Source organism: Chelonoidis abingdonii, chromosome 8 (genome assembly GCF_003597395.2).
Source record: "Chelonoidis abingdonii isolate Lonesome George chromosome 8, CheloAbing_2.0, whole genome shotgun sequence".
In the NCBI taxonomy this organism is placed as follows: domain Eukaryota; kingdom Metazoa; phylum Chordata; order Testudines; family Testudinidae; genus Chelonoidis; species Chelonoidis abingdonii.
The window spans coordinates 85055128-85081569 of record NC_133776.1 but is presented as its reverse complement, the minus strand read 5'-3'; the positions used below and the strand labels follow the sequence as shown (position 1 = coordinate 85081569).

Below are 26442 nucleotides of genomic sequence, written 5' to 3'. Positions count from 1 at the left end.
CGCTTCAACTGTTAGACATTGGACCACAGTTACTGAATAGTCTGCTATCCCTTATATTTTGCTGCCTTAGGTTACTGTCTATAGAGCACAGCTAGCCTCCACTGTATGACCTTACTCAGCACACAGAAAGGGGAGGGAGGAAATAAAACACGGCATTCATTTAAAAATGTAAATCGCCTTGTCACAGACTGATCATCTCTTATGTCTCTACCTGTTCTTTGAGAACTGTTTGATAGAGTTCTCTGATAGATACCAAGCTGATTTACTAATTGCCAGTATTGGCTCATACTCAGCATCTGTCTTTAGTATTATCAGCACAAAGCTTTTCATACTAAAATAAATTAAAGGGGAAAATAGTTAAATGGGCTTATATGCTGGTCAATGAATTACTGATGGTTATAATGGAATGGGTTTTCTTACATCACAAATGACTGCCAAGAATGAGAAGGTCTCTCTCTCTCTGTATGTCTGTGTATATAGATATAGAGTGTATGTCTGTAGAGAGTTGGGATGAGCGGTTCAGCATATGGGAGGGGGCTCAGGGCTGGGGCAGATGGTTGGAGGTGAGGGCTCCAGCTGGGGATGAAGGCTCTGGGGTGAGGCTGGGGATGAGGAGCTTGGGAGGGGGCTCAGAGCTGGGGCAGAGGGTTGGGGTGTGTGGGAGGGGGTTAGGTCTCCAGAGTGGGGCCAGGAATGAGAGGTTTGGGGTGCATGCTGTCCAGGGCTGAGGCAGGGAGAGAGGACTCCCTCAGCCTTCTCCCATCACAGCAGCTTGGGGCCAAGCGAGAGGTGCCTCTCCCGGGCTATGGCAGCTCCAGCAGGGCCAGGCCAGGCCGGGGTGCCTTTCCCCTCCTGCATGGCCCTTGAGGTGAGAGGAAACTTAGATGCATACCCCATGATGCTTCCCTTTCTGTAGAGGTTGTAGTGTCCCCAGTTAATTATAGGAGCTGTAACTTGTTTACATTCAAAACTACTGTGCATAGATAAGACCTATTTCAAAAAAATATGTTCTTCCCTGTATTGCTAAAACATCGCGGCATATTAAAGCTGCAAAATAATTTGAAAATATTAAATTTAGTTTTCATCAGATGCCTTTTTTTACCTTTGTTTGTAAAATTTCATTCACCTTGGACAATAATTTGGACCTTGGTCATTTTTGCTATATATTCTAATTAATTTCATTTACTGTTTCTTACCTACTAGGAAGTGAAACTGATTAAAAACACACACTAAAATTGATCAGTCTATTTTCTCTAGCACTGGTACTAGCATAATATTGTCATTATGTTTGGGGTTCTTAAAGCTAGAGGAGAATGTTACGGACAATTTTAAAATATATCTACTCATGTTAAGTGACCCCCCCGATCTTCTTCCTCATTTTAAATTTTTATAAAGTCTAAATTTAATCTCCAAAAACTAGACTGTTCCCTTTAATATTACAATGAGATACAGTAAAGCGCGCACACATACACAAAAACAATCCAAAGCAACATGTCCACTACAACAAACAATCTAGCCACTTTGCAGAATACATACAGCTCTCTTTGTGATCTTCCTGGAAGTACACAAATTTCCTGAAGCATCCTGTCACTTCATGCAAGTGGTCTTGTTTAAAACTGGGGATGTTTTTTTTGGAAGTTGTCTCTTTCCAAATCTCTGAGGTGTTATTTCCAAGACATTAAGAGGGGATCATCTCAGAGCCTTAGGGGACCCCTCTGTTTTTTATTTGTTTGATACTTCCCTTCTTTAAGGTCAGCTTCAACATGACCAACCTTCCCCTCCCCACCTGCCCAGGTCTAATTCTGTAACTACTTAGTGACCACAGAATTTATGTGGCTATAAAAATTGGGACCATAAATCTTTCCCTGATCTTCTCTCCATCACTCCTATGTGGTCTGTTTTTCTCTTGACTGGATTTATTTCTCTTGCAGGATGTCACAAGTGAGGCATGATTGTCCTGGAAGGCTCGTACATGGTGGCAATGGATTATTATGGAAAAGGAAGAACAGCACACGGATATAATCCATCATAAGTGCCTTGTGGGAATAAGTATTTCCTTGTACCTCCCCATAACAGGATGAGAGAATGACCAAGATATGACAGACCCAGGATGCAAATAATGAGGACTCATTTTGTAGCTCTTATGGACTGTTTTTCATCAGCAGATCTCAAAGTGCTCTACAAAGGAGGTCAGTATCACTATCTCTGTTTTTCAGATGGGGAAACTGAGGCACAAAGCACTGAAGGACAAGATTCACAAAAAGACTTGAGTGCCCAACTAGCATTTTAGGCACTTAAATCCCAGAATCAGGCCCCACCGGGATTCCCTAAATTCCAACTCAGCTGTCTTTAAAAGCTGTAGGTGCCAGAATTCACTCAGCACCTAAATACTGCAATAAAAGTTCCGTAGGTGCCTATATTTCTGTCTCTGAGAGCGTCAACTGCAGCCTTATTTAAAGTATCTGGATGCATAACCCCCAGAATGATGCACGAACCAGGAGGAAGCCAGGTATTCTTCCACAGAACTTGCCTGTGGGGCCTGATCCAGTGAACATGTTAAGAATTTGCTTATGGGATTGGACCTCTGTAGGCAAACCCAAACAAAACAACTGGAGAGTGGATGAGAAGAAGCCTTTCCTCATGTTTAGCCTCGTGGTTAGGGTACTCACCTAGGACACGACCTGGTTCAAGTGCACATTCTGCCCGAAAAAGTCATTGGGTGTGTGAGAGACAGAGAGAGCAAGCACGAGAATGAATCTGTAGCCTGATAAGAGCACTTGAGGGCAGTGGGAGACCCAGCCTCCAGTCCTCCTGCTCTGGTGACTTCTTGAATTATTTATCTACAGTGGAACAGCTTCAACAGGAAAGACCTGAGGGATTGCCCGCATCAGACTATCTTCAAGTTAAGTGGTTAGAACCTTCTCCTAGGACTTGAACAGGGTGGATAAGGAACTGGTTAAAGGTGAGACTCCAGCGGGTCGTACTGAAGGGTGAACTGTCAGGCTGGAAGGAGGTTACTAGTGGAGTCCCTCAAGGATCGGTTTTGGGACCAATCTTATTTAACCTTTTTATTACTGACCTTGGCACAAAGAGCGGGAATGTGCTAATAAAGTTTGCGGATGACACAAAAGCTGGGGGGTATTGCTAACACAGAGAAGGACCGCGGATACTATACAGGAAGATCTGGACCACCTTGTAAAACTGTAAGTAATAGTAATAGATGAAAATAATAGTGAAAAGTGCAAGGTCATGCACTTAGGATAATAAGATTTAGATATACATGGGGGACGCATCAGTTGGAAGCAACAGAGGAGGAGAAGGACTTGGGGTATTGGTTGATAGCAGGATGTCTATGAGCCGCCAATGCGATATGGCCGTTTTAAAAAAGCAAATGCGTTTTAGGTGCTCAGGTGAGGTATTTCCAGCAAGGAGAAGAGGTGTTAGTACCGTATAATAAGGCCTGGTGAGACCCACCTGGAATATTGTGTGCAGTTCTGGTGGTCCCATGTTTAGAAGGATGAATTCAAACTGGAACAGGTTTCAGACGGGCTACTAGATGATCCGAGGAATGGAAAACCTGCCTTATGAAAGGAGACTCAAAGAGCTTGGCTTGTTTAGCCTGGCCAAAAGAGGCTTTCGGGGGGATAGCTTGCTCTATAAATATATGCAGGGATTAACGTTAGGAGGAAGAGGATTATTTAAGCTTAGGTACTAATGTAGGCACAAGGACAAATGGGTTACAAACTGGATATTAGGAAGTTATAGACTTGAAATTAGCACAAGGTTTCTAACCATTAGGGAGTGAAGTTCTGGAACAGCCTTCCAAGGAAGTAGTGGGGGCAAAAGACTTATCTGGCTTAAGACTAGCTTGATAAGTATATGGAGAGATGGTATGGATGGTAGTTAATTTGGGCAACTGATCTTTGGATTATCAGCAGATAAGTCTTGCTCAGTGGTCTGTGAGGGATGTTGGATGGGATGGGATCTGAGTTACTGCAGAGATTCTTCCTGGGTGCTGCTGGTGAGTCTTGCCCACATGCTCAGGGTTTAGGTGATCGCCATACTGGGGTCAGGAAGGAATTTTCTCCAGGGCGGATTGCAGGGGCCCTGGAGTTTTTCGCCTTCCTCTGCAGTGTGGGGCATGGGTCACTTGCTGTGGATTCTCTGGCCTTGAGGTCTTCAAACCACAATTTTGAGGCTTCAATAACTCAGTCATGGGTTTAGGGTTTTATAAAAGTGGATGGGTAGGGTTCTGTGGCCTGCTTTGTGCAGGAGGTCAGACTAGATGATCATATTGGTCCCTTCTGACCTACGAGTCTTTGAGTTTATCTCTTTTCTCCCACCCCAGGTGACCTTGAATCAGAGCACTATCTTATCCCAGACGAATATCCTAAGTGCTAGGCCAAAATGTATGAGGAAGGACATCCTGCAGAAATGCCATAGGCACCTAGTACCAAGAGAGGGTTTGCAGCTCAGATTTAAGTGCCAAACTCCCTCAGAACAGTAGGGCTTTGGATACACCCCTTCCCTTGGCTACTGTAGGACAGACCATGTAGAATGTTGACTTGTGTAGATCAAGTCCTAAGAGGCCTATCTCACCCCATTCATTTTGCAGGGAGCCTAGGCACCTACATCAGGCTTTGTGAATACCAGTGATTTTCTAGGCACCTAAGTTCGGTGAAGCAAATCTAACGCAAAGTGACTAGCAACAATCAACAAGCTCGTAGTGAACCTAGGAATAGAACCCAAGTAACTGAGGGACAATCCAGTGCCCCTAGCTCATACTGCAGTGCTGCTCTTCCTTGGCCATTCTGGGTCACTGGTGTTTGGAAATCCAAACTGTAAACTTCTTATGTTGACACAGGAAATCCTAGAAGTGCCTTACACACCTTAAAAATTGGTGGATATTCACGAACCTGTATATGTGCATTCAGCAATGGCAAAACCTGGTGTTGATGGCTACCTAGTCTGGTTGCTAATAAACACACACACACACACACACACACACATCTGCATAACTAACTGAACAAACTGCAAATTCAAGTTTGTGTGGGACCAAATTTTGGGGTTGTGTAGATGCTGCAGTATTATAACACTCATTTTTATTTACAACTCTAATATCATCCCATCCTATAGCATACCCAGCAAAGGATATCAATCTTCAGTGCATGAAATAAACCAGATCTGGCCCAAGATCTGGGCTTGGGGTTGCCAACCCTCCAGGACTGTTCTGGAGTCTCCCGGAATTAAAAAGAAATCTGTAATTAAAGACAATGTCATTTGATGAAACCTCCAGGAATTCATCCAACCAAGTTGGTAACCCTATTCGGATTAGCCTTCCTGCACCCACAGGCTCACCGTGGCCCATCCTCCTGGTGCGGGAGCCCAACCGACCCGTGTCTTTCACCCGACACCTTAGAGACCAGGATCTTGTCTGAGGGCCAGTGATGGACGTGGCCACCTGGGACACCGCCGCGCTAGGGTGCAAGGCAGGAGCCGTGGGCTGCGGCCCCGCGCTCACCGGAGTGCAGGCGAGAGCTGCATGTATCCAGTCTGGCCCCGCTCCGATTTAACCGGCCACTCGCCACCGCTTCAGGAGACAACGCAACGCAAAGCCCCGCCCTCCTCCTTGGCCCCATCCAAAATGGCTGCCTAGGCAATGAGTGGGCCGCTCTCTCTGTCAGGTCCTCCAAGCTCTATGGCGGCTTGTGTAAGGCGCCTCGCGTACGGCGGACGGGAAAAGAGTGAGCATGCGCAATGAGTTTTCCTTCACTTCCTCTGGCGGTCGCTCCTGTTTCCGGCCCCCCACTTCCCTGGTAACAATGGAGCAGAAAATGGCCGCCTGAGAGGGTGAGGGAAGGGGACGCTGCTGCCGCTCGGGGAGGGACGGAGTAGGGCGAGCCAGGGCTGAGCACCGGGGCAAGTAACGGACCGAGACCTGGGGGGGGAGGAGGGAGCCTGGCGGCGGCGGGTGAGTATCGGGGCTGGACGCAGACTTTCAAAATGGCCTAGGGAAGGGAGAGGCCCAGGCCCAGGGGAGGAGGAGGTGGCGGCGCTCTGGTTGCCGGCGGGGAGGGGGAGTCTGTGTCCCCGAGCCCTGCCCCCCATTGATCCTCGGCCCTGCCTAGCCGGGACAGCTGGGAGGAGGGCCTAGGCGGTGGGTGGGATCCCCGCTCCTGGGGTAGGGAGGACAGCAGGCCCTTTCGGTCTCCCCTATGTCCACGGAGGCGACTCCTTGGTCCGCTCTACTTCATCCCCAAGTGTGAGCGCGCATCCTTGTCGGCAGCAGAGGGGCCTCACTTCCTGCCCCATCCCCTCGGGCAGGGGAGAACTGAGACCTCGGGGCCCTTCCCGTCCACACGGCCTGAGCCCGGAAGGGGACCCCTTCTGCAGTTGGGCACTGGGCCAAGCTCCCTCTCTTGGGCTGCGGGGCTTCCCGCTCCGCTGTACCGAGCTGGGTTTGAAGGGGGTTGAAACCTGAAACTAGGCCTTTGGGTTTGTAGGAAAGCTCGGGCCTCTCTCTCCCCTGTCCACTGTCTCTTTTAAGGAGGTAAGAGTGTCTCAGGCCCAAACCTTCATTTTATCCTCCCCACACAAGGAGCCCTATGGTTAGGAGAGAGGTGGAGAGGACTCTCTGTGAGGGCCCCTTCTATTTCCAAGTAGGTTGTTTATAGTTTTGTGACCCACGAAAACTGAAAGCACTGTGATCCCCATTTTATCTGTCTAATCTCACTTACTTCCTAGTTATCTTTATTTACCACACCCCAAAAATGTTCTGAGGATGTTGTAAAAATGATCTATACTTTTAGGAATGTTTATGGAGGTTCAAAACTCTGGTCATCCTGGGATGTCTTATGCTGTTTGTAGTCATACATCTCAAAGGAGGATCAAAATCTATTCTGTCTGTATCTTGTGGACTTATTTTTTATCCGTTATCTATCTGATATATTTACAAAAAGGGGTTTCAACAAAAAACTTCCCTAGGAAATTAAATAGGAACATTGGATACAGTCTGTATTTTCTGGAGTGAATAAACACAGTCCTGTTTAGTGTTAAATAAATAACCTTTCAAACTGAAGTTGTACACAAATAACAATAATCAAGTGAACAGCACTACACCTAAGACTTCCCATCTGCACTATTGACTATATTGATTAATTTCAAGTTGGAGGTGACTATGAAATAGTAAAGATGCTGTAACATCTATCTTCTAATCATTTCAACCACAATAAGTTGATAGGTAGAGATGAAAATTAAAGAGTAGCTCCTTCCTTTTGTAGATAAAGTTAAATATCTTCTTCCCGAGTCTGGGATTGGATATGTTATGGTAATAGCCCAGTGTTTAAAAGTGCCTCTGTATGCCCAGCAGAGGTTTACCATTTTGGAATGGTTAATCATCATTTGAAAAGTAAAGGAATCAGAAATGATTATCTAACTGCTCATCATCAAAAGAGGAAAATATATTTTATTAAATGGGTTACAAAAGAAATAAATACTACATTTTTCCCTCCTTCCTCAATTAGCTGTACTAAAAATGTGTATATCAGAGGGGTAGCCGTGTTAGTCTGGATCTGTAAAAGCAGCTTTTAAAAATGTGTGTGCTTCTGGCTCTTACTGTCCCATAATTAACCACACCGGTATTTATATAAGGTGATGTGACCATCAAACAAATAGCAGGTCCCTAGCCTGGATAATAAACATGTTGTCCAGTACATATTAACTACCTCACAGAAAAGAGAGAGTTGACAGTTTCAGCACTCTTCATCTCTCCACCAGACTCAGAACAGCCTGGTGCCTAATCTTCACACATCTTTTTGCACTCGTTTGTTTGGTTAAGAGCATGATTTCTTTAATCAAAATATTTATACTGGTGCAGCCCCTTATAGAGTTAAACAGTACAATTCTTGTGTATAGACAATCTCTTAAGAATGTGTTTAGGCTAAGATTTAAAGATGTCTGTAGGAATGTTAGTAACACTTGCTAACACAGTGGTTCTCAAACTTGTGTGCTGGTGACCCCTTTCACATAGCAAGCTGCTGAGTGCAACCCCCCCCCCCCAAATTAAAACCACATTTTTATATATATTTAACACTATTATAAATGCTGGAGGCAAAGCAGGGTTTGGGGTGGAGGCTGACAGCTCGTGACCCCCCCATGTAATAACCTTGCAACCCCCAGTTTGAGAACCCCTGTTCTAACAAATCTAGTGGAGACAAGACATTGTATAGTCTAACCCATGCTGAACTAGTTTAATTGAAACCCAGCTAGATTAACTGATCACTTAGTAGCTTAATAGTCTACACTAGACTTTTAGAGCATGTTAGCCAACATGTTCTAACACACCTTTAAATCCTCTTCTAGATGAAGTCTAGGTGAAGAGGGACAGGAACTTGTAAAAAGTTAAGCCAGTCAAAGTATTGAAAGGATAAAACATAGCACATTTATCTATACCTTTTTACCTTCAGGATCTCTTATTTTTAATTTCTTATGCATAGGCACCTATCTCGCAACCCATATTTTTAAAAAATGTGTCGGTGTTAAACTTTAATGTAGGGATGGATCTTTCCATGGGTATATAAAGGTAACTTGGAGTGTCACAACATTTCGATTTGCTTTTCTCTTCAAAATGTAAGAGACGCTTGGCTGTGTGTAAAAACATAAAATGCATATAAGGTTGCAATTTCATCATCTTGTCCTGGTTTATGTCAGCAGACACCACTTGGTATTTCTTGGCTGATCTGAAGTGTTGATGTTTAACTCTTTCCATCAGTGAGGACTGCAAAGCTGAGCAGCTTCATTGCTAAAAAATCAAGTGGCAACACTTGATTAGGTAAGATATACTAATATGCATTTACTTTATCCTCTTAATTTTAATAACTTTTTAGAAAAGTCCAACAAGAACAATCTTTTACAAATTCAGTATGTCAGAGGCATCTGTATCCATAATCTCATAAATAATCTACATGAATTTCTGTTTCTTAATTGTCATCAAAATCAGATGATGAGGTTGTAGTTTTACATACAGCTTGGTTTTACATTTAAACATAATATGTAGCTTAAATGTTATTAAATAAGTTTTTTTTTTTTTACTTTTATATTTGGGAGTATTTCATGAATTAGACAGCAACCAGGATAGGCTTGTACAATAATCCTCATTTGTTGGTTGCAGTTGTTTGTCAGCATAGCATTGGCCTGTTATCTCCAGTAGAATCTGTAATAGCAACAATTTTGCGGATGAAGTGGAGTTAAAAGAAGAGTTGAAGTTACATGTTTTTTGCATTGAAATTCTACAGGTTATGTTTGATTTAGAGCTTCCATTAACCGGAGGTCCTGTTTCTGCTGAAATTTGAGCACTACTCGACGGTCATCAGTTTTGCGGGTCTGGCTCCCCGGGATGCTACCCTGCTTTTGCTGCTCTCCCTTTCAGTGACGACATTGGCTGCTGACATACCACAGTGATACTTCCTCCTAACTTCAGAGTGGGCGTTTTGCTTGCTGACCTTACAGGATGCTCATTTTTAGAGCAAGAGAGAACCATTTTCATGAGACTCCTCTTGTGATACCTCATGTCCAATAGATCTTCTCTTCTGTGGTATAATCTAAAGACCAAAAGCAACATAATGTCTTATTTATTTTCATTTTCAACATGTCTTTGTGACAAATGCTATTTTAATAAGGAAAATTATAACATTTTGAGCCCTTGGATTTGACAGTGGAGTTCTAAGAGTGCAACCTTTTATTGGATATGTGAAAGTATTGACACATGTTCTATTGCAATGTCATACCTATGATTAAAATGACATTCTGATTATTATGACTTCTACTTCTTAGCGCTCTGGGAACATCTTTGTTCCTTTATTAAAATAGCATTTTATACAAATACTTTGTAAAAAGACAAAATACTTTTTTGGTGTTCTTTGGCAAATTGACATTTTTCCAGAGTGTATATGTGTGTTTTGTTTGTTTTTTGTTTTGTGTTTTTGAGGCAAGAGTGTACTGGTGACATCTGAGTGGTGTAATGTTTGGGGTAAGATGAGTATCTGTCCATCTCATTTAATGTCCAGATGGATACTTTAAGAGCTTTCTGTACATGTTTTGTTTTATCTTAGAATGCACATTCGTACTACATCCATTAGAGTTAACAGCAACAGGCAAAGAATAAGCCCAACATGTAAGGCAGACCTTCAAAAATTTGAAAATTTAATTCCCTATTGCCTCTACATTGTAGATATTCAGAATGGATTGAAGGCTCTGATCCTGCAGTAAGACGCATACAGGCAGACATCTGTGTCTGTGGAAAACTCACAGTGGTCCATCTGTGTGTATCTTGTTGCAGGATTGGGATGGAAATCTCAGTGAGCCCTCTCCTTCACATGCTTATATATTTTTTTTAATGCTCTTAGTAATTGGGTTCACTCAACAGTCATTTTCTATGGTCTGTTTTTTAGAGCAAGGATTTACAGAATACAACAATGATGAAATGTCAAGGTTGAAAACACATGAAATGTGTGGTTTCTTAATATATTACAACTAATTATTTATAAAGTAATTGGTGTTTGGCATAGCTACATTAAAACTGTTGACTACTTTTTTCTCTTGTGCATCTTAGAGCACAGATTGTACTAGTTTGTTTTTTGAAGTCTAGTCATTAATTTGGTTGTCACATGTTAAATACGGAACTTTAAAATATGACCTAAGTTTTGCAAATATTTTTGTACTTTGAGAGAAATGGAGGTCAGAATATTCTAACAGCTAGTTTTAATTTCTTTCAATCTGAATTATCTGGTGTTGGAGAGCTTTTCTTGACAGGGCGCTAGGGATGAGCTTTCATCATGAAGGAGGGTCAGTAGTCCTGTTAGAGACTTACGGGAATGTATATATTTTCAAGTCAATATCTGAGTTTTGTCTTGTACGTGTTTCTTGAAGTTTGGTTTAGGTAAGGGCAACTCTGACTTCTACACTGATACAACAATTTGCCTCTGGTTGCCAAAAAAGATGACTAGTTCCTGTGGGATGGAAGTGGGTCAGTTGGTAATAGCTCATTAAGTATTGTAGTAGGTAATCACTGTTTAGAAATTAGTCCTGTGTCGAGCACAGTTGCTAAACTATTTCCACCTATTAACCATCCCTTTTGTGTATTCAGAGTTATACATTAAATTGCTTGGAAGAGAGTCAAGAAATCTGCATAATGTATAGGAATCTAATTTTCTAGAAAATATCCAGTACATGCCAAATGAAATGATGTCACTCTTAAATATTGAAACCCATATATTTTCATTTCATCTTAAAATATCAATCAGTTAGATACAAGACATTTTGGGGAAGATTAACTCCTTCTAGCCAGTTCTTAACGTTACTTGCTGTTTTATTAATTTGGTTGGTCATAGTCTTTTTTCCTCATATTACTAAGGAGTTTGAGGCTTGCTACATATTGCTGATGAAGAGCACAACTTTATTTTTTTTAATCGCTGCTTTTTCTTCAAAGTGTAAAGACTTTGATTAATTCAGCTCAGATAGCTTTTGGGTTATTTTACTATGGCCTGAAACAATTTATTTATTTTCGTGCAAGGAGGACTTAGTTGGTAGGTCATTGTGCCATCTGCTCAATTAACACGTTTCTGGGAAGCAGTTTGTGATCCTCAGATAGAAGGTACCATATAAGTGTAAGGTAGTAAAGATAAAGGTGAATTAAGAGTTTAAGCATTTTAGTGTTGTATGGGGTCCGAAGTGAATTTCTTAAACAGCTCTTTTAGTAAATTCTTGAATTGTGATGCCTGACCCTCTTTCGTAGATTGACTTTCTACTCAGGCCTAGTTGTCACAGTATGTCAATGAATTGATAATTTTAGTACTGGTAATGGAGCAAAGTAACTGATAATGGCAACTTTTTTCAATACCAAATGAATATCTTTAGTTCTCAATCATTTTATACCCCAGAGACCGTAAAGTAACTGCTCCCTTGGAGATTATAAAATCTTGAACTATAGTCAGTCATTTCTTGCTATTAAAGCTTACTGTTTTCCATAGACTCTGCTGCTTTGTACTGATGGTAAGGACATCACTAGTCATTTGTGCCTGGCACCTTTGAGTGGATTGTTAATGAGTAACTACAGGGAATCCACTTGACTGACTTGTCAATGAGTGGGCATACCAATTTAAGAGTTTACTGCAATAATATCTGGTTATTCAGTGCTGAAAAACACTTTCCATCACCATTTTCAAGAAAACTTTGACTTGTTTCGGTCAAGTAGCTGTACAGACTCTTGTTTCCAGCGAACTTTAGACAAATCTTACTGTGCTTCCGTAAAGATGTTCAGTTTCATTACTGGATAAACTAAAGTTGGCTATAATCAACAGATCTGCTCTGACTACATCTTAGAGACATGAGCTCCTCCAGACATTTTGTGCTCTCCCTCAACAGTTCTGTACTGATAGAAGAAGGGAAATTTCAGGCTGTGTTACGCAGGTAAGAACAAAATCTCGTGTTAAGTTGTCCAAAAGCAAGGAAACTCACTGAGGTGACACATACTATATATGACCTCCCCTGCGCAGGTTTAATAGGATGCCAGTGTTAGGCCTATCATAGTGTATAGGCAGACATGGTGTGTCTTGCCCTTATTTGCATTTCTTGCTTTATGGTAATATGCTGCTTACAATATCTTAATGTGATGTTTACATTTTAGTGGTTAGGTCTCATTTTAGGCATCGAGATTGTGCACTACACTCAAGGCACAATTTGGATGGTGTGCCTCAGCGATTAAATCCCTGACGGACAGCTGTATCTAGTTGTTGTTTCCATAGAAGTCTGTTGCATAGTAGTAGGGTAATGGTGCTGCTTTACTGCCACTATTGAAATGGTGTTATGTAGCGAGGCAGAACCAAGAAAACCCCATTGTCACTGCAGTACTATTAGTATCCTAGTGATAGGCATCTAGAATTTATAGGGTTCTGCAATGGCTGGGGTAGAAGAGAACTGTTTCTTGGAGGTGGGTAAACTGGCTTGGTGCAGAGTCTGCACTAGGTGTTTGCACTGGTGAAGCTACCAGTGTGAAAAGCCCTAATGTAGACAGACCTCCAGGAGTAACCCTAATAGTGTTGAATCTAAATGCAAGACCCTCCTCTGAGGCCTTCTTCCAATAATGCCATTTCTCACCTCCAACATGTAATTTTGGGGTTGGAGAGGGAAGAATACAAAGACAGTAACTCTTGTGTAAGTTACCTTAATGTGTGTAAACAAATGGGCCTTGAAGATCATGCAATACCTCTCCTCTATTTAGGAGATGTAATGATTTAATCTGTAGAGACATGATGATTTTTCTTGACAGTTTTGTTTAGAAACCAAAACAAGATCAGTTTCATGAACTAGACCAGTGGTTTTCAACCTTTTTTCATTTGCAGACCCCTAAAAATTTCAAATGGAAGTGGCAACCTTTTTAGAAGTCTTCGACATAGTCTGCGGACCCCCAGGGTCCACAGGTTGAAAACCACTGCACTAGACAAGTGGCCAAGAAACCAATCCTATTATATATGGAAACTCTCCGATTAAAAAGCACAAAACAGAATGTGTTTTTTGTTTTGTTTGTTTGTTCCCCAACCTCGCTTTCAGTATGTTCATGAGGCTTCAGGAGCTGTTTTAAAAAAGGAAACATTTCCGGTAGAAATGTTGTATAGGAGCATTCAACCAGGCGTAAAACTAGCTAGATAATGAGCCACATGAGTAATTGGTGCATTCCCACAGTTGTGTAAGACAGTGCTTTACATCATGGTTGGTGAGGTATACTGATTTAATAACCAGGCTTCCTTGTTTTGGCTTAATTGTCCAGAAGGATTTCTGATCAGTAACACGAGGCACTCAGTTTCCTTATAGGCTTGAACTTGGGAGGCTTAATCCTATTAAAATTGCCTTTTAAAGGAACATAGTGTTGGATTCAGATGACTCACGTCCTTTACAGGATTGTTTTAAGGCAGCCTTTAGGCTGCTCTAGGTTGTGCTTTGTCAAGTAGCTGCAACATCAGGGTATGCTATAAGGGGGTTTAGACGTCTCCTTCCTGAGCAATGTTGAGTGCACGAAAGATTGCCTGAAGGATTTGGTCTGTAATTTTTATGCTTCCCTAAACACATTGCATTTTCAAAAGTATTGATTTAAATGCTGAACCAAGGAGTGATTTAAATTGCGGTACAAACTAAATTTCTCCTTAAATAATTTAAATAGATGATAGTGATTAAGTGTGTGTTGTCAGGGTCACATTCAATGACAGATTGTGCTGAATTCCATTGAATGTGTAAATAAGCATTGCAGATTATTTTATTCACTTTTGTATGTATGGTTTTCAAAATATGTAGTTTACTTCTCCTTTTTTAGATACTTTCCCACTCTTTCATCAACATGGAAAGCTCAGATTCTAATGATAAAGCAAGTATTGATCACTCAGAAGCACAGCGCCGGAGTCAGCTGGATCGATTAGAACGTGAAGAAGCTTTCTATCACTTTGTAAATAACCTGAATGAAGAGGACTATAGGCTTATGAGGGATAACAATTTGCTAGGAACACCAGGTATGTTACGACACGTAGGTAGCATGAAAACTTTAATTTACAAATGTGAATGCCTCTGCATCCATTTTCAGACTACCTGGTTCCTCTCACTGTTGTGCTGAATGTGTCTTCAGCATTTATTACATTTTTAGTACTATTTTATGCCATTGTAGAGAGTGGTTCTTTTGCTTAGTTGAGCACACAGTAGACCACTGGTTTTCAAACTTTTTTTCTGGCGACCCAGTTGAAAAAAATTGATACCTGCAGTCCAATGGAGCTGGGGATGAGAGATTTGGGGTGTGGTAGGGGCTCAGGACTGGGGCAGATGGTTGGGGTGTGGGGGTGAGGGGTTCAGGTGTAGGAGGGGACTGTGGGATGGGGTAGGGGTTTGGGGTGCAGGAGGGGGGTCAGGGCTCTGGGCTGTGGGTGCAGGCTAGGCTGGGGATGAGGCGTTTAGGGTGCAGGAAGGGGCTCTTAGTTTTGATGGAGGGGATTGAGGTGCATGCTTATCTCTGGTGGCTCCTGGTCAGCAGCGCAGCCGGGGTGCAGAGGCAGGCTTCCTGGCTTTTTTGGCACCGCGGACCACGCTGTGCCCTGGAAGCAGCCAGCAGCAGATCCGAATCCTAGGCAAAGGAGGGCAAGCGACTCTGTGTGTCTCTCGTCTGCAGACACTGCCCCCCAGCTTCCATTGGCCGGTAACCAGCTAATGGGAGGGTGGAGCCACTGCTCAGAGCAGGGGCAGCGCGGAGCTCTGTGGCCCCCCTGCCTAGGAGCCGGACGTGCTTCTGGCTACTTCCGTGCCAAGCGTGGTGTCAGACTCAGAACAGGTAGGGACTACTAGTTTTTACCAGCTGGCCATCAGGCTCCCTGCGTGCTAAGCAAGGTGACCCAGTGTCTTGCATTCTGCAACCCAGTACTCGGTCATGACCTGAAGTTTGAAAACCACTGCAGTAGGCCATTCCTTGAAGGTAATATGAATAGTGTCGAGCTTGGTAGGTTAAACTACATATGCTAATTCAATTTTAAGAAAACGTTAGTGTTCACTGGTACTTGCAAAGTCTGGACTACTGCGGGATACATTGGCATCTTGCCAGGTATTTGAGTCTCACTTGGGCTGTTTTTACTTAAGAAGATTGCGCTGGTTTAACTAAAGGTGTAATTTTAAAACCGATGTAGTTAAACCTGTGTGAACAGCCTTATTTCAGTATGAGTGGCTTATTTTGGCTGAGGTAAAACTGATTCCTAATAGACTTGTGCTAAACTGAAATAAACAACTCTTAATCTGAAATGTGTCATCTGAGGTTTTTTTGCATTAGTTTAACTAAATCAGTTTAAAATAACACTTTTAGATAACCAGTGCAACTTCCTCTTGTAAATGAGGCCTTGATTGCTATAGGATGGAGAATACTGCTGACGTGTTTACAAGACCCAGCAAGCATTTCGCCATCTTCTTCTGAGCAGGTTGTAACTCTGTGTTAGCTGGAGCCTCAGCAAGTCTTACCTAAGGGCAAGAGTGTTAGAGGGCTGTAGGGTCTACTTTGGCTACCCTGACTTATAGGTATCACGGTGTGTCAGAATTCAGCAAACACTTAGAAGCAGTCATTATTTTTGTTAGTACAGTATTTGCAGTTCAAAGAGAATGTAAGCGTAAGAACTCTTAGGCTATGCATTATTCTTGCCTTTATATATCTGCCTTTAAAATAGCTTTAGAAATCTTTGCTTGCTTCCTAAGGTGAAATTACTGAAGAAGAATTGATGAGAAGGCTACATCAAGTTAAAGAAGGTCCACCACAGCAAAATGGTGATGAGAATAGAGGTATATATATTGTATTTGTGGAAGTTCTTAACTTTAGCACCCAATATAGATCTTAACTTGAGTGCAGGAATGGAACATGTTAAGCCTAGGCAGGTGCGAGGTGAGCAGTTTTTTAGAATTAAGTGAAGATTATCTGATATCTGCTTCTGAGATCAGTTTTGAAGAGATTACAGCTAGAACACATGATACTTCTATTTTGCTGCACTGTGATTGCGTCTGCATTTCTTTATTTTTGTTTAGATTTCTCTCCGTTTTGTTCTCTTACAAGGGTGCTTTCTGAGGTTCCCACATTTTCTCACCTTTACTCTTTCCATCTCAAGGTTGCCACATTGCCTCCCTGCATAAAGGTTTATACACAGGTCCCACTGAACCCTGTCATTGTTCATTGTTGGCTAAATGAGTTTGCTAGACTAGGAAACCAAGTATTCCAGGCCTCTTAGGCAATGTCTACATTAGCACTTATGTCAGCAAAATTTTTATTGCTCAGATATGAAAAAAACACTCTCCTGAGTGACATAAATTTTGCCAGAATAAGCGCTCATGTGCACAGCGCTATATCGCCGGGAGAGCTTCTCCCACCGACATAGCTACCACTGCTCATTGAGCTGGTTTTATTATGTTGGCTGGAGCGCTCTCTCCTGTTGGCATAATGCGGCTACACAAGTACTCTTACAGCAGCACGACTGTATCGGTACAGCTGTGCCTCTGTACACCTTGTTGTTGTAGACATGGCTTTGGTTTGTGATTTAAGTGCTGCTGTACTCGGCCATTAAATTGACAATATTTGAGCAAGTAAAAAACATCTAATTTCTTTTTACTGTTGAAAAAAACGGACTTTCCATTTAGTTGTTACAAGAAATAATTATTTTGATGACTTGTTTGCTATTTGGCTACAACTTCTAAAGAGGCATAATTATGGGCAGTAGAAAAATGCCCACTCATGCTCCCTCAAAGAAAACCTCTTGTGGACATAACACTGATCAAGCTGTTAAGGATGAAATCGTTACGGTGTTTAAAAGACTTAAATATTTCAAAATGTAACTTGCTTAATTAAATAATTATATATTTGGAACATCCTCAGTTCTCTAATTTTGGTAGTTCCCTTTCTTTTGACAGGTGCAGAATCCACAGAAGATGTTTCTAATAGAGATTCCATAATAGACTGGCTTAATTCAGTACGACAGACTGGAAATACCACACGGAGCGGGCAAAGAGGAAACCAGTCTTGGAGGGCAGTGAGCCGGACTAACCCTAACAGTGGTGATTTCAGATTTAGTTTGGAAATAAATGTCAACCGTAATAATGGGAACCCAAACCCAGAAGCTGAAAATGAGCAATCTGTAGAGCCCTCTAATGGTGAGGATTTGGAAAATAGCCAAAGTGACACTGAGACTCCAAGATCTGAATCGCCATCTGTAAGGCAGCCTGGCTCAGACAGAAGTACCTCTGAGGATTTAGCAACTGAGGAAGCATCTCCTCTCAGAGGCCAGAGAAGAGCAAGAAGCAGGAGCCCAGAACAACGAAGAACCCGGGCTAGGACTGATAGAAGTAGGTCACCTATTAATCCAGCAAGTGATACTCCTCGCAGGTCTCCTCACAATATGCCATCTCAGACACTTGATCATTCCCTGGTAAACGAATCTGAGGGAAGTTCTAGAACTAGACAGCATGTGACGTTAAGGCAACATACAACGGGGACTGAGATTGCAAGTGAAAATGCAGTTCTGTTTTCAACCCCTGAAACAAGACCTGCTCCTCCAGCATTAGGTTCTTCAGAAACAAATGGCAGCAGTGAATCTGCAGCTCCTGGACAGAGGCCACCTACTATAGTTCTTGATCTTCAAGTGAGAAGAGTCCGTCCAGGAGAATATCGGCAGAGAGACAGCATAGCCAGCCGAACCCGATCCAGGTCCCAGACACCAAACAATACAGTCACTTATGAAAGTGAACGTGGAGGGCTTAGGCGCACATTTTCACGTTCAGAACGGGCTGGAGTGAGAACTTATGTCAGTACCATTAGGATTCCTATTCGCAGAATCATAAACACGGGCTTTAATGAGACAACATCGGTCGCAATTCAGACCATTCTAAGGCAGATAATGACAGGTTTTGGAGAATTAAACTACTATATGTACAGTGATGGTGATGCAGATCCTAGTGGCCCAGCCCCAAACCAAAATGTAGATGCTCCTGAGCTACAGAATGGAGGTGATAGTGGTAGTACTAGTTCACGCAGTGAAAGTACTGAAGGTAGCTCAGGGGAGGTATATGAAAGTAGTAATGAAGGAGGTTCAACGTCTGCTAGGCGGGAAGGTCGGAATACTAGGGGATCAGTCACTTTAGAAGAAAGTGGCTCTTTACCGTTCCTTAGCCTAGCACAGTTTTTTCTACTAAATGAGGATGATGATGACCAGCCAAGAGGACTCACCAAAGAACAAATTGACAACCTAGCATGGAGGAATTTTGGTGAAAGCGATGCTCTGAAAACCTGTAGTGTCTGTATTACAGAATACACAGAGGGCAACAAGCTTCGTAAACTGCCTTGTTCCCACGAGTACCATGTCCACTGCATTGATCGCTGGTTATCAGAAAATTCCACTTGTCCTATTTGTCGTAGAGCAGTCTTAGCGTCTGGTAACAGAGAAAGTGTTGTCTAAATGAGATCTGAATTTGTGGCTGAACAGCTGGTGTAATAGTGATGGGCAACAAAGTCACTTTCATTATGACCACTTTTTGAGTGGTGCTTCAATGTAAAGTAATGAGTCTGGCTGCTTCGTCCCTCATGGAAACATTTTCTCAGAATTAAAGCTTTTAAAATGGGAATCTCTTTAAATTAGAATCTCCAAATCTATTCAGTTTCAGTGTCTCAAATTTCAGACAATTTTATTTCCCCAAAGACACCTATTTGTTATAAATTTCTCATTTTTTTCATCATCAAGACTGTTAAACTCCTTCCCCATCCCCTCCCCAATGCATTGTGAATCTTAAAGACCTCAGCACTCAGCTCATCCCTGTAAGGAACTTATCTGAGAAGTCATCCTAGCTACAGCACATGCTTCATAATGGATTTTTAAAAGCAAACCCAGCTATCCCACTGAATGTAAAATTAATTCAACTGCACCCTTAAATATAATTTTGGTTAATTTTCATATTGGGTATTCTTGGACACGAGTGCAGATAACACTAATGTTAGCCCTTTTCCCATTGTACAGCTGTCTCCAGCCCATCACTGTGGCACGCTGTAGAGTGAGCTGATAGCTTAATCGGGATATTTATCTTGTGGAAATATAAGAATTGCCTATGCTTGTTTAAATAAAAAAATCACAATTTTTGTTTTACAATTGTAAAGCTTTTTTGTAGAAGCTCAGTACTTTTCCAGTGCACTGTTGTACTAATGCATTAAGAATTAAAATTGTACCATGCTTAGAAATGAAGAGAATGCTTTTCATATAAGACCCACCACACACAGAGCAAACTAAATACAAGCGAGCTGCTTTTGTCAATGTTATTGTCAAGAGCAGTGCATATCTGTACTATTTAATTTATGTGAGCAGCTACTGTAACACAAAACAGTTAAGAATTAGACATCTTAATTTCATTAAAACTGGTGGAAATTGCATGTTATAATTGCAGTGTCTTGGCTCAGTAATGCCACCAAAAAGGTGGTGATAAAAAGAAATAGAAACCTGCTCTGAAGACTGGTTTTTTCTTTGTATGGTTACTGATGTGTAATGATACAAACTTGCATGTACCAGTTTCATACAGTGAGGATTTTGCCCAAGTTTTATATTAAGCTGTATTTTAATCACTGAGGGAGCGGTATGTAACTTTCAGCAGACAAACATTAGCAAATTAATTTTTCTCCTCCCACCCTAATGACTTCTGGAGTTTTGTTAATGATTTAACATGCTGGCCTCCAAAAATCAATGACAGTTGCATGTGACCTAAGTAGCCGTGGTACAGAAATTAACATTTAGGTGTAACTGAGAAATAATCTAACAGAAGTTTCTCAAATAAATTGCCAATCTTAAATTATTGGTTACTGGAGAACATTTAAAAAATGAAATTTCAAGTTGTTTGAATTTGCAACTTATTTTCCTTAAAGTAAAATATTAGGCATGTTTCTTTACTGTTAAAGACTGTCTAAATTCCACTTGCATTTTGTATTAAAAGTTAATGTGGGCTTATCACAATTCAAATCTTATAAACGCATTTATACAATTTTAAGTCTGCTTTGGAAATGTTCATACCTCAGCAGTCCTTACATGGCGGGAAACCTCTTCCCCGTCTCCCCAATCCCCAAGAAACCTTGACTCTTTAGTAGCTTTGCCAGTGCTACATGCTTCTCAAGGAGAGCAATGTTCTATTTCAAGTAAAAAAAAATATATAGTAGTTGTTAACTAGGGATATGAACTGCTCTTGCTGGCTAGATCGAAAATGTTGCTCAATACTCAAATGACAAAACCAAACTTGACCTATCTTTTTTTACATTAACGAATCTTCAGTGTTTGAGTGGTGGTTACATAGAACGTCACCCTAGCTGTTAAGCCATTATAATTGAACTACTCACCAGCCAGTTCAGGATTCCAAGATGTTCTGGAGCCCTCTCATTTTTCTAATAGTGCGTTTTCATGTCATTCTCAGTTCGAGGAGTTCACTGGCTGGTGAGCTCACTTTCCTTGTGGTGGAATGCTCCATCATTGTAAGGGTGTTCCTTATCGTATGTGTTTAAAACATTTATAAACAAATACATGCTCTCAAATGTTCTCTGAGATGTGTTCATCTATAAAATTGGAGGTTAGATATTAATGTTACTGGTTGGACTTTGTTTCATGAATGTAGCTAATGAATCTTAAGCCAAAACTACTACTCAAACATTGGACACCTGGATTTTTGAATCTTTTCTGTAGTGTGCACGTAAGTGTATGCAATCACTTGCATTTTTCAGTAACACTCTTTGCTGACTTGGACTGTAGAATTAAAATTGAAATATTTTATAGTGGTATTTGCTACTAATTTCTAAATACACTTTTAGCTTTTTAAAATCAGATGTGTTATGAGGAGTAAGGACAGAAATGAGAAGAGTATGAGCCCATTAGCAACAAGTGATACACAGTGGAGGAATACTGTAATACCTCATTAAGCAGTTACATTTTTGTTAATTGATTGTTCTTGGTTTCCAAGAACTATACAGTTCAAACATCTTGTAGTTTTATTATGATTGCCTAAAAGGGGTATGCCTTAATGTTTTAACTTTATGTAATTGTAACAACGATTAAATGTCTGAGGTTCCCAAAAAGGTACCAGAAACCAGTGTTCACCTCAATTAAGAATCCTTTGAATGTTTCAAATGTTTTAATTATTTATAATGAAATTCCTTTTTAAACTCTTACTGTACCAGTAGCACTGGGGTTTGTTTCTTTTGACTTTAAACAATTGACAAGATTGATATTGCTGTTAGTGAGGAACTCTTACGTAGATGAGGCATTTACCAACGTCCACAATAGTTCTGGAAATGAGCAATGGTATAACTGAGCTACACCCAGTAACTCAGTGGCGTTTATGAATACTTTCATATTATGACCCGTGCAAAACAAATCTGTGGGAAATTATTGGCCTGATCCAGCAGCAGGAATTCTCATCTGAGTAAGGGTTGCAGGATCAGGCCCTATTATTATGAGGTAATTTAGTTAATTCATGTATAGTACAAGAAATTTATGGGCATCATTCTTTCCTTTTAAATTAAAGTTTTATGTTAAGCTTTAAAACCCAATATTAATACTTCAGTTTTAAATTAAATTGCAAGCTTTGTAGGTAAAGTATAGAAGCGTCTCTAGTGAGGTGCTCACAATTAGCTAAAGTTAGTCTCTCTTGAATCAACTTAAAAATATATGAATCCTTTTGGTGCCAAGCATTCTTAACATATTTGCATCTATAGCTTTCTTAAGCTTAAACCTATTTTTTCAGCATTGGAATTGTAGATGGATGTGCACTGTTTTTACAGCCACTTTACTGGATGCCCATGGCCACTGAGAGGGTTATAAAACAGCTGTTTTGGGGGGGGTTTGGCACAGGGTGTGGTGGATGGGATTAATGCCCATGTGTACAAAGATGGATAAATTTAAAAGATTCTGGTAGCTGCCTTATACATTGCTGTTCTCTCCTTAGTTTATGGTGCCATCTTGAGGAAGCTTTTTTTACCCTCCGTCAAAGCTGGGGAAATACACATCTTTGACTCCATTATTTATTAAAACATTAATTTCTTTGCTGTTTAAGTTGGTTTTGTGTTTGAAGGAGCTCCCCTGCTAGAGCTTGTATAAGGAAAGCTGATTTAAAAAAAAAAAAAAAGCCACACACACACACTTGCACATTGTGGACAGCCATCCTTCTGGTGTTTGGGATTACCCGTAGGTATTTAAAACGTAGACGAGTGCACAATCTTTTGTTTTGTAAGAGTGCAGTATATAGTTCTAATCAAACTGCAAATTTGTAGACATTTTTAATGGGTTTTATCCATTAAGTGAAAGAACTGTGAAAAGTAGTGACTGGTTTTTACTGGGGTTCTTCTTTTACTTGCACTTTTGTAAAAATAAACAGCTTTTTGCAAATAGTATTTTGCAGGCAGTTAGTTCATTTATGTTAACTGATCCTTGTTTGGAAAATAGTGTTATTTGACAGGGTAGTTGCTGCACTGCATGCATAGAAACTACTCGTTAAAAGTTTAAGGACTTTCTGTAGGAAGTATTAGTGTGCATGCATAGCAGCTGCACTAACATGATACTGTACCAATTTTGAAGAAGCCATGATTGGCCATTGTGCCAACTTGCAGATTAATGTGTTTTCAACTACTGTTGACACAATGGATGGTAATGACTGTCCGCTATCCATGGATTATGCGAATATGTAGTGTCCAAAGGGCCGTTTCACCAATATAATTTCAGCAAGAAATTTATCTTAAAATACTTGCCTACACTTTGATGAAGTTCATGATCTGAGATGCGTTATAGTAACTAGGGTCTAATTTTAAGATGAGAAAAGAAATTTAGTTAAAGCTGACCCTTGGTTTCCATTTTGTACCAGTGTGCCTAGGTATTCCATGGGTCTTCCAACAGTGTGTGTTCTTAATCAGCACATATATTGCAATATCAAGGTTCAGCTGGCTGGGTTTAGCTGTTTAGCTGCAGCCTTAACTTTTCTTGGCATTGTTAATTTGAGACCCTTACTATAACTGTAATGCGGTGTTCTGTGCAAGAATCTGGTGTTTCTGTTCATCCTCAGTACGACTGGGGATTTATGTGACTTGATTAGGGTTATGTGGTCAGATCTTGAGTTGATTAGGTACACAGTTCTAATGGAAATGCCTGTGCCAGGAGGTGTTAACTTGGAGCCATGTTAAGGGAATTGAGCTACACAGAAATATTTCAAATTTTCACCTACAGGAGGTTTTTTTTTGTTTGGGTTGCATTGCTGAGGGGAAGGAGACAGAAGCAAATCTAATGGTAATGTAATTTACTCAAAGCACATTAAATTATGTTTTGTAAAAATTAGTCTGATTCTGTTATACCAGGGCTTCCCAACCTCTCTTGCACCGACATTTCCCTTTTCTTATGGGCGAATCTGTTATTGAACCTTATTTGGTTCCATTATCTGGTTTTCGTCACTTAAATTAAAATCCCAAGAGCCCTTCCCTATGAGTGTTAGGCTTTTGGCTGGGAAGCCCTGTATTAAACTGAGAATGTAACAATTTTCCTTTTTGTACAGTGCTTTACATTGTTTATATTGGACTTTAGTACAAAATGGTACTCTAAAAGGTCATAAAACAGTTTGATCATATTTGATAGCTAAGATTTAGGAAGAGTTTGTTTCCTATGTAAGATGTCATAATGCAAATTTAAATAGACTCAATAAAATGCATGAAGTGATAATTTTGTTCTTGATCATCGCTCCTTGGGGACCGGGGGGAGAGGGATGTTCATTCTGTAGTTGGAATGTAATTGAGACTACCAGGGTTAACAGCTCATGATAAATACGATAGCAATATTTTTCCCCCCATTATTTCCTGTTGTATGAAGTGGGAGAGCAGGAAAGGAATAGGAACCTATGGCTTTTTGTCAAAAGAATTTGCCTCTTTGTCTACTAAACTGAAAGAATAAATCTCATTACGTACAAGAGTTCACTAAATCGGTTGGTGCATAGAATACAAGGACATAGTTTTAAATCATCTTTCAAAATAGTAGCTGTGATTTATGGGTGCTATTCAGTAACTGAAATCAGGGACCTGGTGTCAGTGGTGAAAGTCAAACTAGAAACATGCAGAGGGCCACAGAAACACTGCCAAGTTTGCATGAAGTCATGTATGGCCAGAGGCTTCCTGTTAAAATTAATCTCTGACCTGTGTGCAGTTCTCCACGTGAATGAGAAGGAAACTAAATACCTTTTGCAGGATGTGGAAAACTATCGGTGCTTCTCCATGCATGCTGTATGAGTAGGAAGCAATGACCAACCCTGGACACATGGGATGATATCTGAAACAAAGGGTGGGGGAGTCTTAATTGTGTTTGTTAGGACAGCATTCAACAAGGTGTAACACCTTGTAAAAATGGAAGGGAGGAGTCGGAGAAGAGTGATAGGATTGTGTGGGATAATATGAAGGCTTACATAGACATACATTATAAGAGCCATGTCTGGGGGAGGAAGGATGGATTTGACTTTTGTACAGATATTTATTGATAAAAGCATTGTCTTGCATCAGAAACTAACAGTATTGAGTTCAATTTGGACTGAAAGCACCCTTAAATGTACTGCAGAGCGAAATTGTAGAGTCCTCTGAGTGAAGATGCTTTCAGTGCTCTTCAAGGATGATTTATCTGTTTAATTAGGGACATAATCTAATCTTTCTGAAGGCAAAGGCGTGGGAATTGGAAAGTCTTGAGTTCTAATCCTAGCTCTGATACAGTCTTTGTAGTCTTGGGCAAGTCACTTTGCTTTTCTCCCCCAGTTTCTGTTTCACAGATGGGGATCATAATCCCCACCTCTTTTTATTTCGAGATGACTGGCTCAAGTGTGCCTCCGATAGGTACTGATATTCATTATATGAAGTGAGTTGGTCTCTGTTGGGAAATGGCAACAGTCACATTAATAGAAACCACCATCACAATTAGCATTGTTTGTTCTTGTTGGAATTCTTACATAGAATGACCATTGAAACTGATCTCTCCTGGCCCTGCCCACTTAGTGTTGATGTGATTGCAAGGAGAAGTTTGCTTCACTCCTGCTGTCTGCACTGTACAGTACCTACTCTATATAGGGCAGACTTCATTTTTTAAGGTGTCTTTTTACCAGTTCTAAATTCTTAAAGAAAAATACCCTTTATATTCTAACTTCTCTCTATCTTAGGGTTTTATACTAGCACCCTTCACTATAGGATCCAAGCATTTTCCGTGTAAAATCAATAGCAATAGTGACATCCTGGAATCTTTGTCTGCCCTCACTTTTGGGGGTAAAAACTCTTCTTGGCCTATTATTGTTTGGGTAGGTTGGTTGGTTGGTTACAAGTTCTTTCTTTGTTTTTTATCATTGGGTAGGTGTGCTTTGGTAGAGTGGAATAGTCAGTGTTGCAAATGACATACTTGCTGTGGTGGAAAGAGGAAGGATTTGGAGTGTTTCCTAAAGGATAGTTTAGTTTTGGATTTGTCTAATCTCTGGAATTTTATTTCTAGTCAGATCTCCTTGCCCGAAAGTGTTTTATCCCCAACTGTCATACACTTCATCCTGACTTGTGTGATTTGTGTTGTCCCAGAGGGGGACAACTGTTTCAGTGGTTCATAGATTGAAATTTGATCTTTAATACTGTGTGATTTTAGTCTAGTCCGTTGAGCTCCTTCTCAATCTTTTTCTATAGCAGAACCTCCCTCCCATCTAGCTGCTACCGCAACCCTCAGGCTAGGGTGGATCTGACATCTCCCCCCTCACCTCCGTTTGAGCAATCCTGATCTATTCCTTATGAATTCCCTTGTGTCTCAAAACCCCCCCTCAAAAAGTCTTACCCACCTAACTTATTTTCCAGTCCCTTTATTGCATCAAATTTTGAGC

General features: G+C 40.9%; 1 protein-coding gene across 12 annotated transcripts; it reads left to right on the top strand.

Annotated features, from left to right (window-relative positions):
• Nucleotides 1-5740: 5740 nt before the first annotated feature.
• RLIM (ring finger protein, LIM domain interacting) lies at nt 5741-24275 on the top strand. Of its 12 annotated transcripts, none has more exons than XM_075068791.1 (6): nt 5769-5971; nt 8710-8830; nt 9294-9592; nt 14363-14555; nt 16267-16350; nt 17467-24275. In XM_075068791.1, the coding sequence occupies exons 4-6, from the start codon at nt 14387-14389 to the stop codon at nt 19005-19007; spliced, it is 1794 nt and encodes a 597-aa protein (XP_074924892.1). In that variant the 5' UTR covers nt 5769-5971; nt 8710-8830; nt 9294-9592; nt 14363-14386; the 3' UTR covers nt 19008-24275. The 12 variants fall into 12 exon arrangements, with proteins under 12 accessions (XP_032627714.1, XP_074924893.1, XP_074924892.1 ...); XM_032771822.2 differs by having other exon boundaries at nt 5774-5971; nt 8713-8830; nt 9294-9379; XM_032771819.2 differs by having other exon boundaries at nt 5774-5971; nt 8713-8830.
• The last annotated feature ends 2167 nt before the right edge of the window (nt 24276-26442 follow it).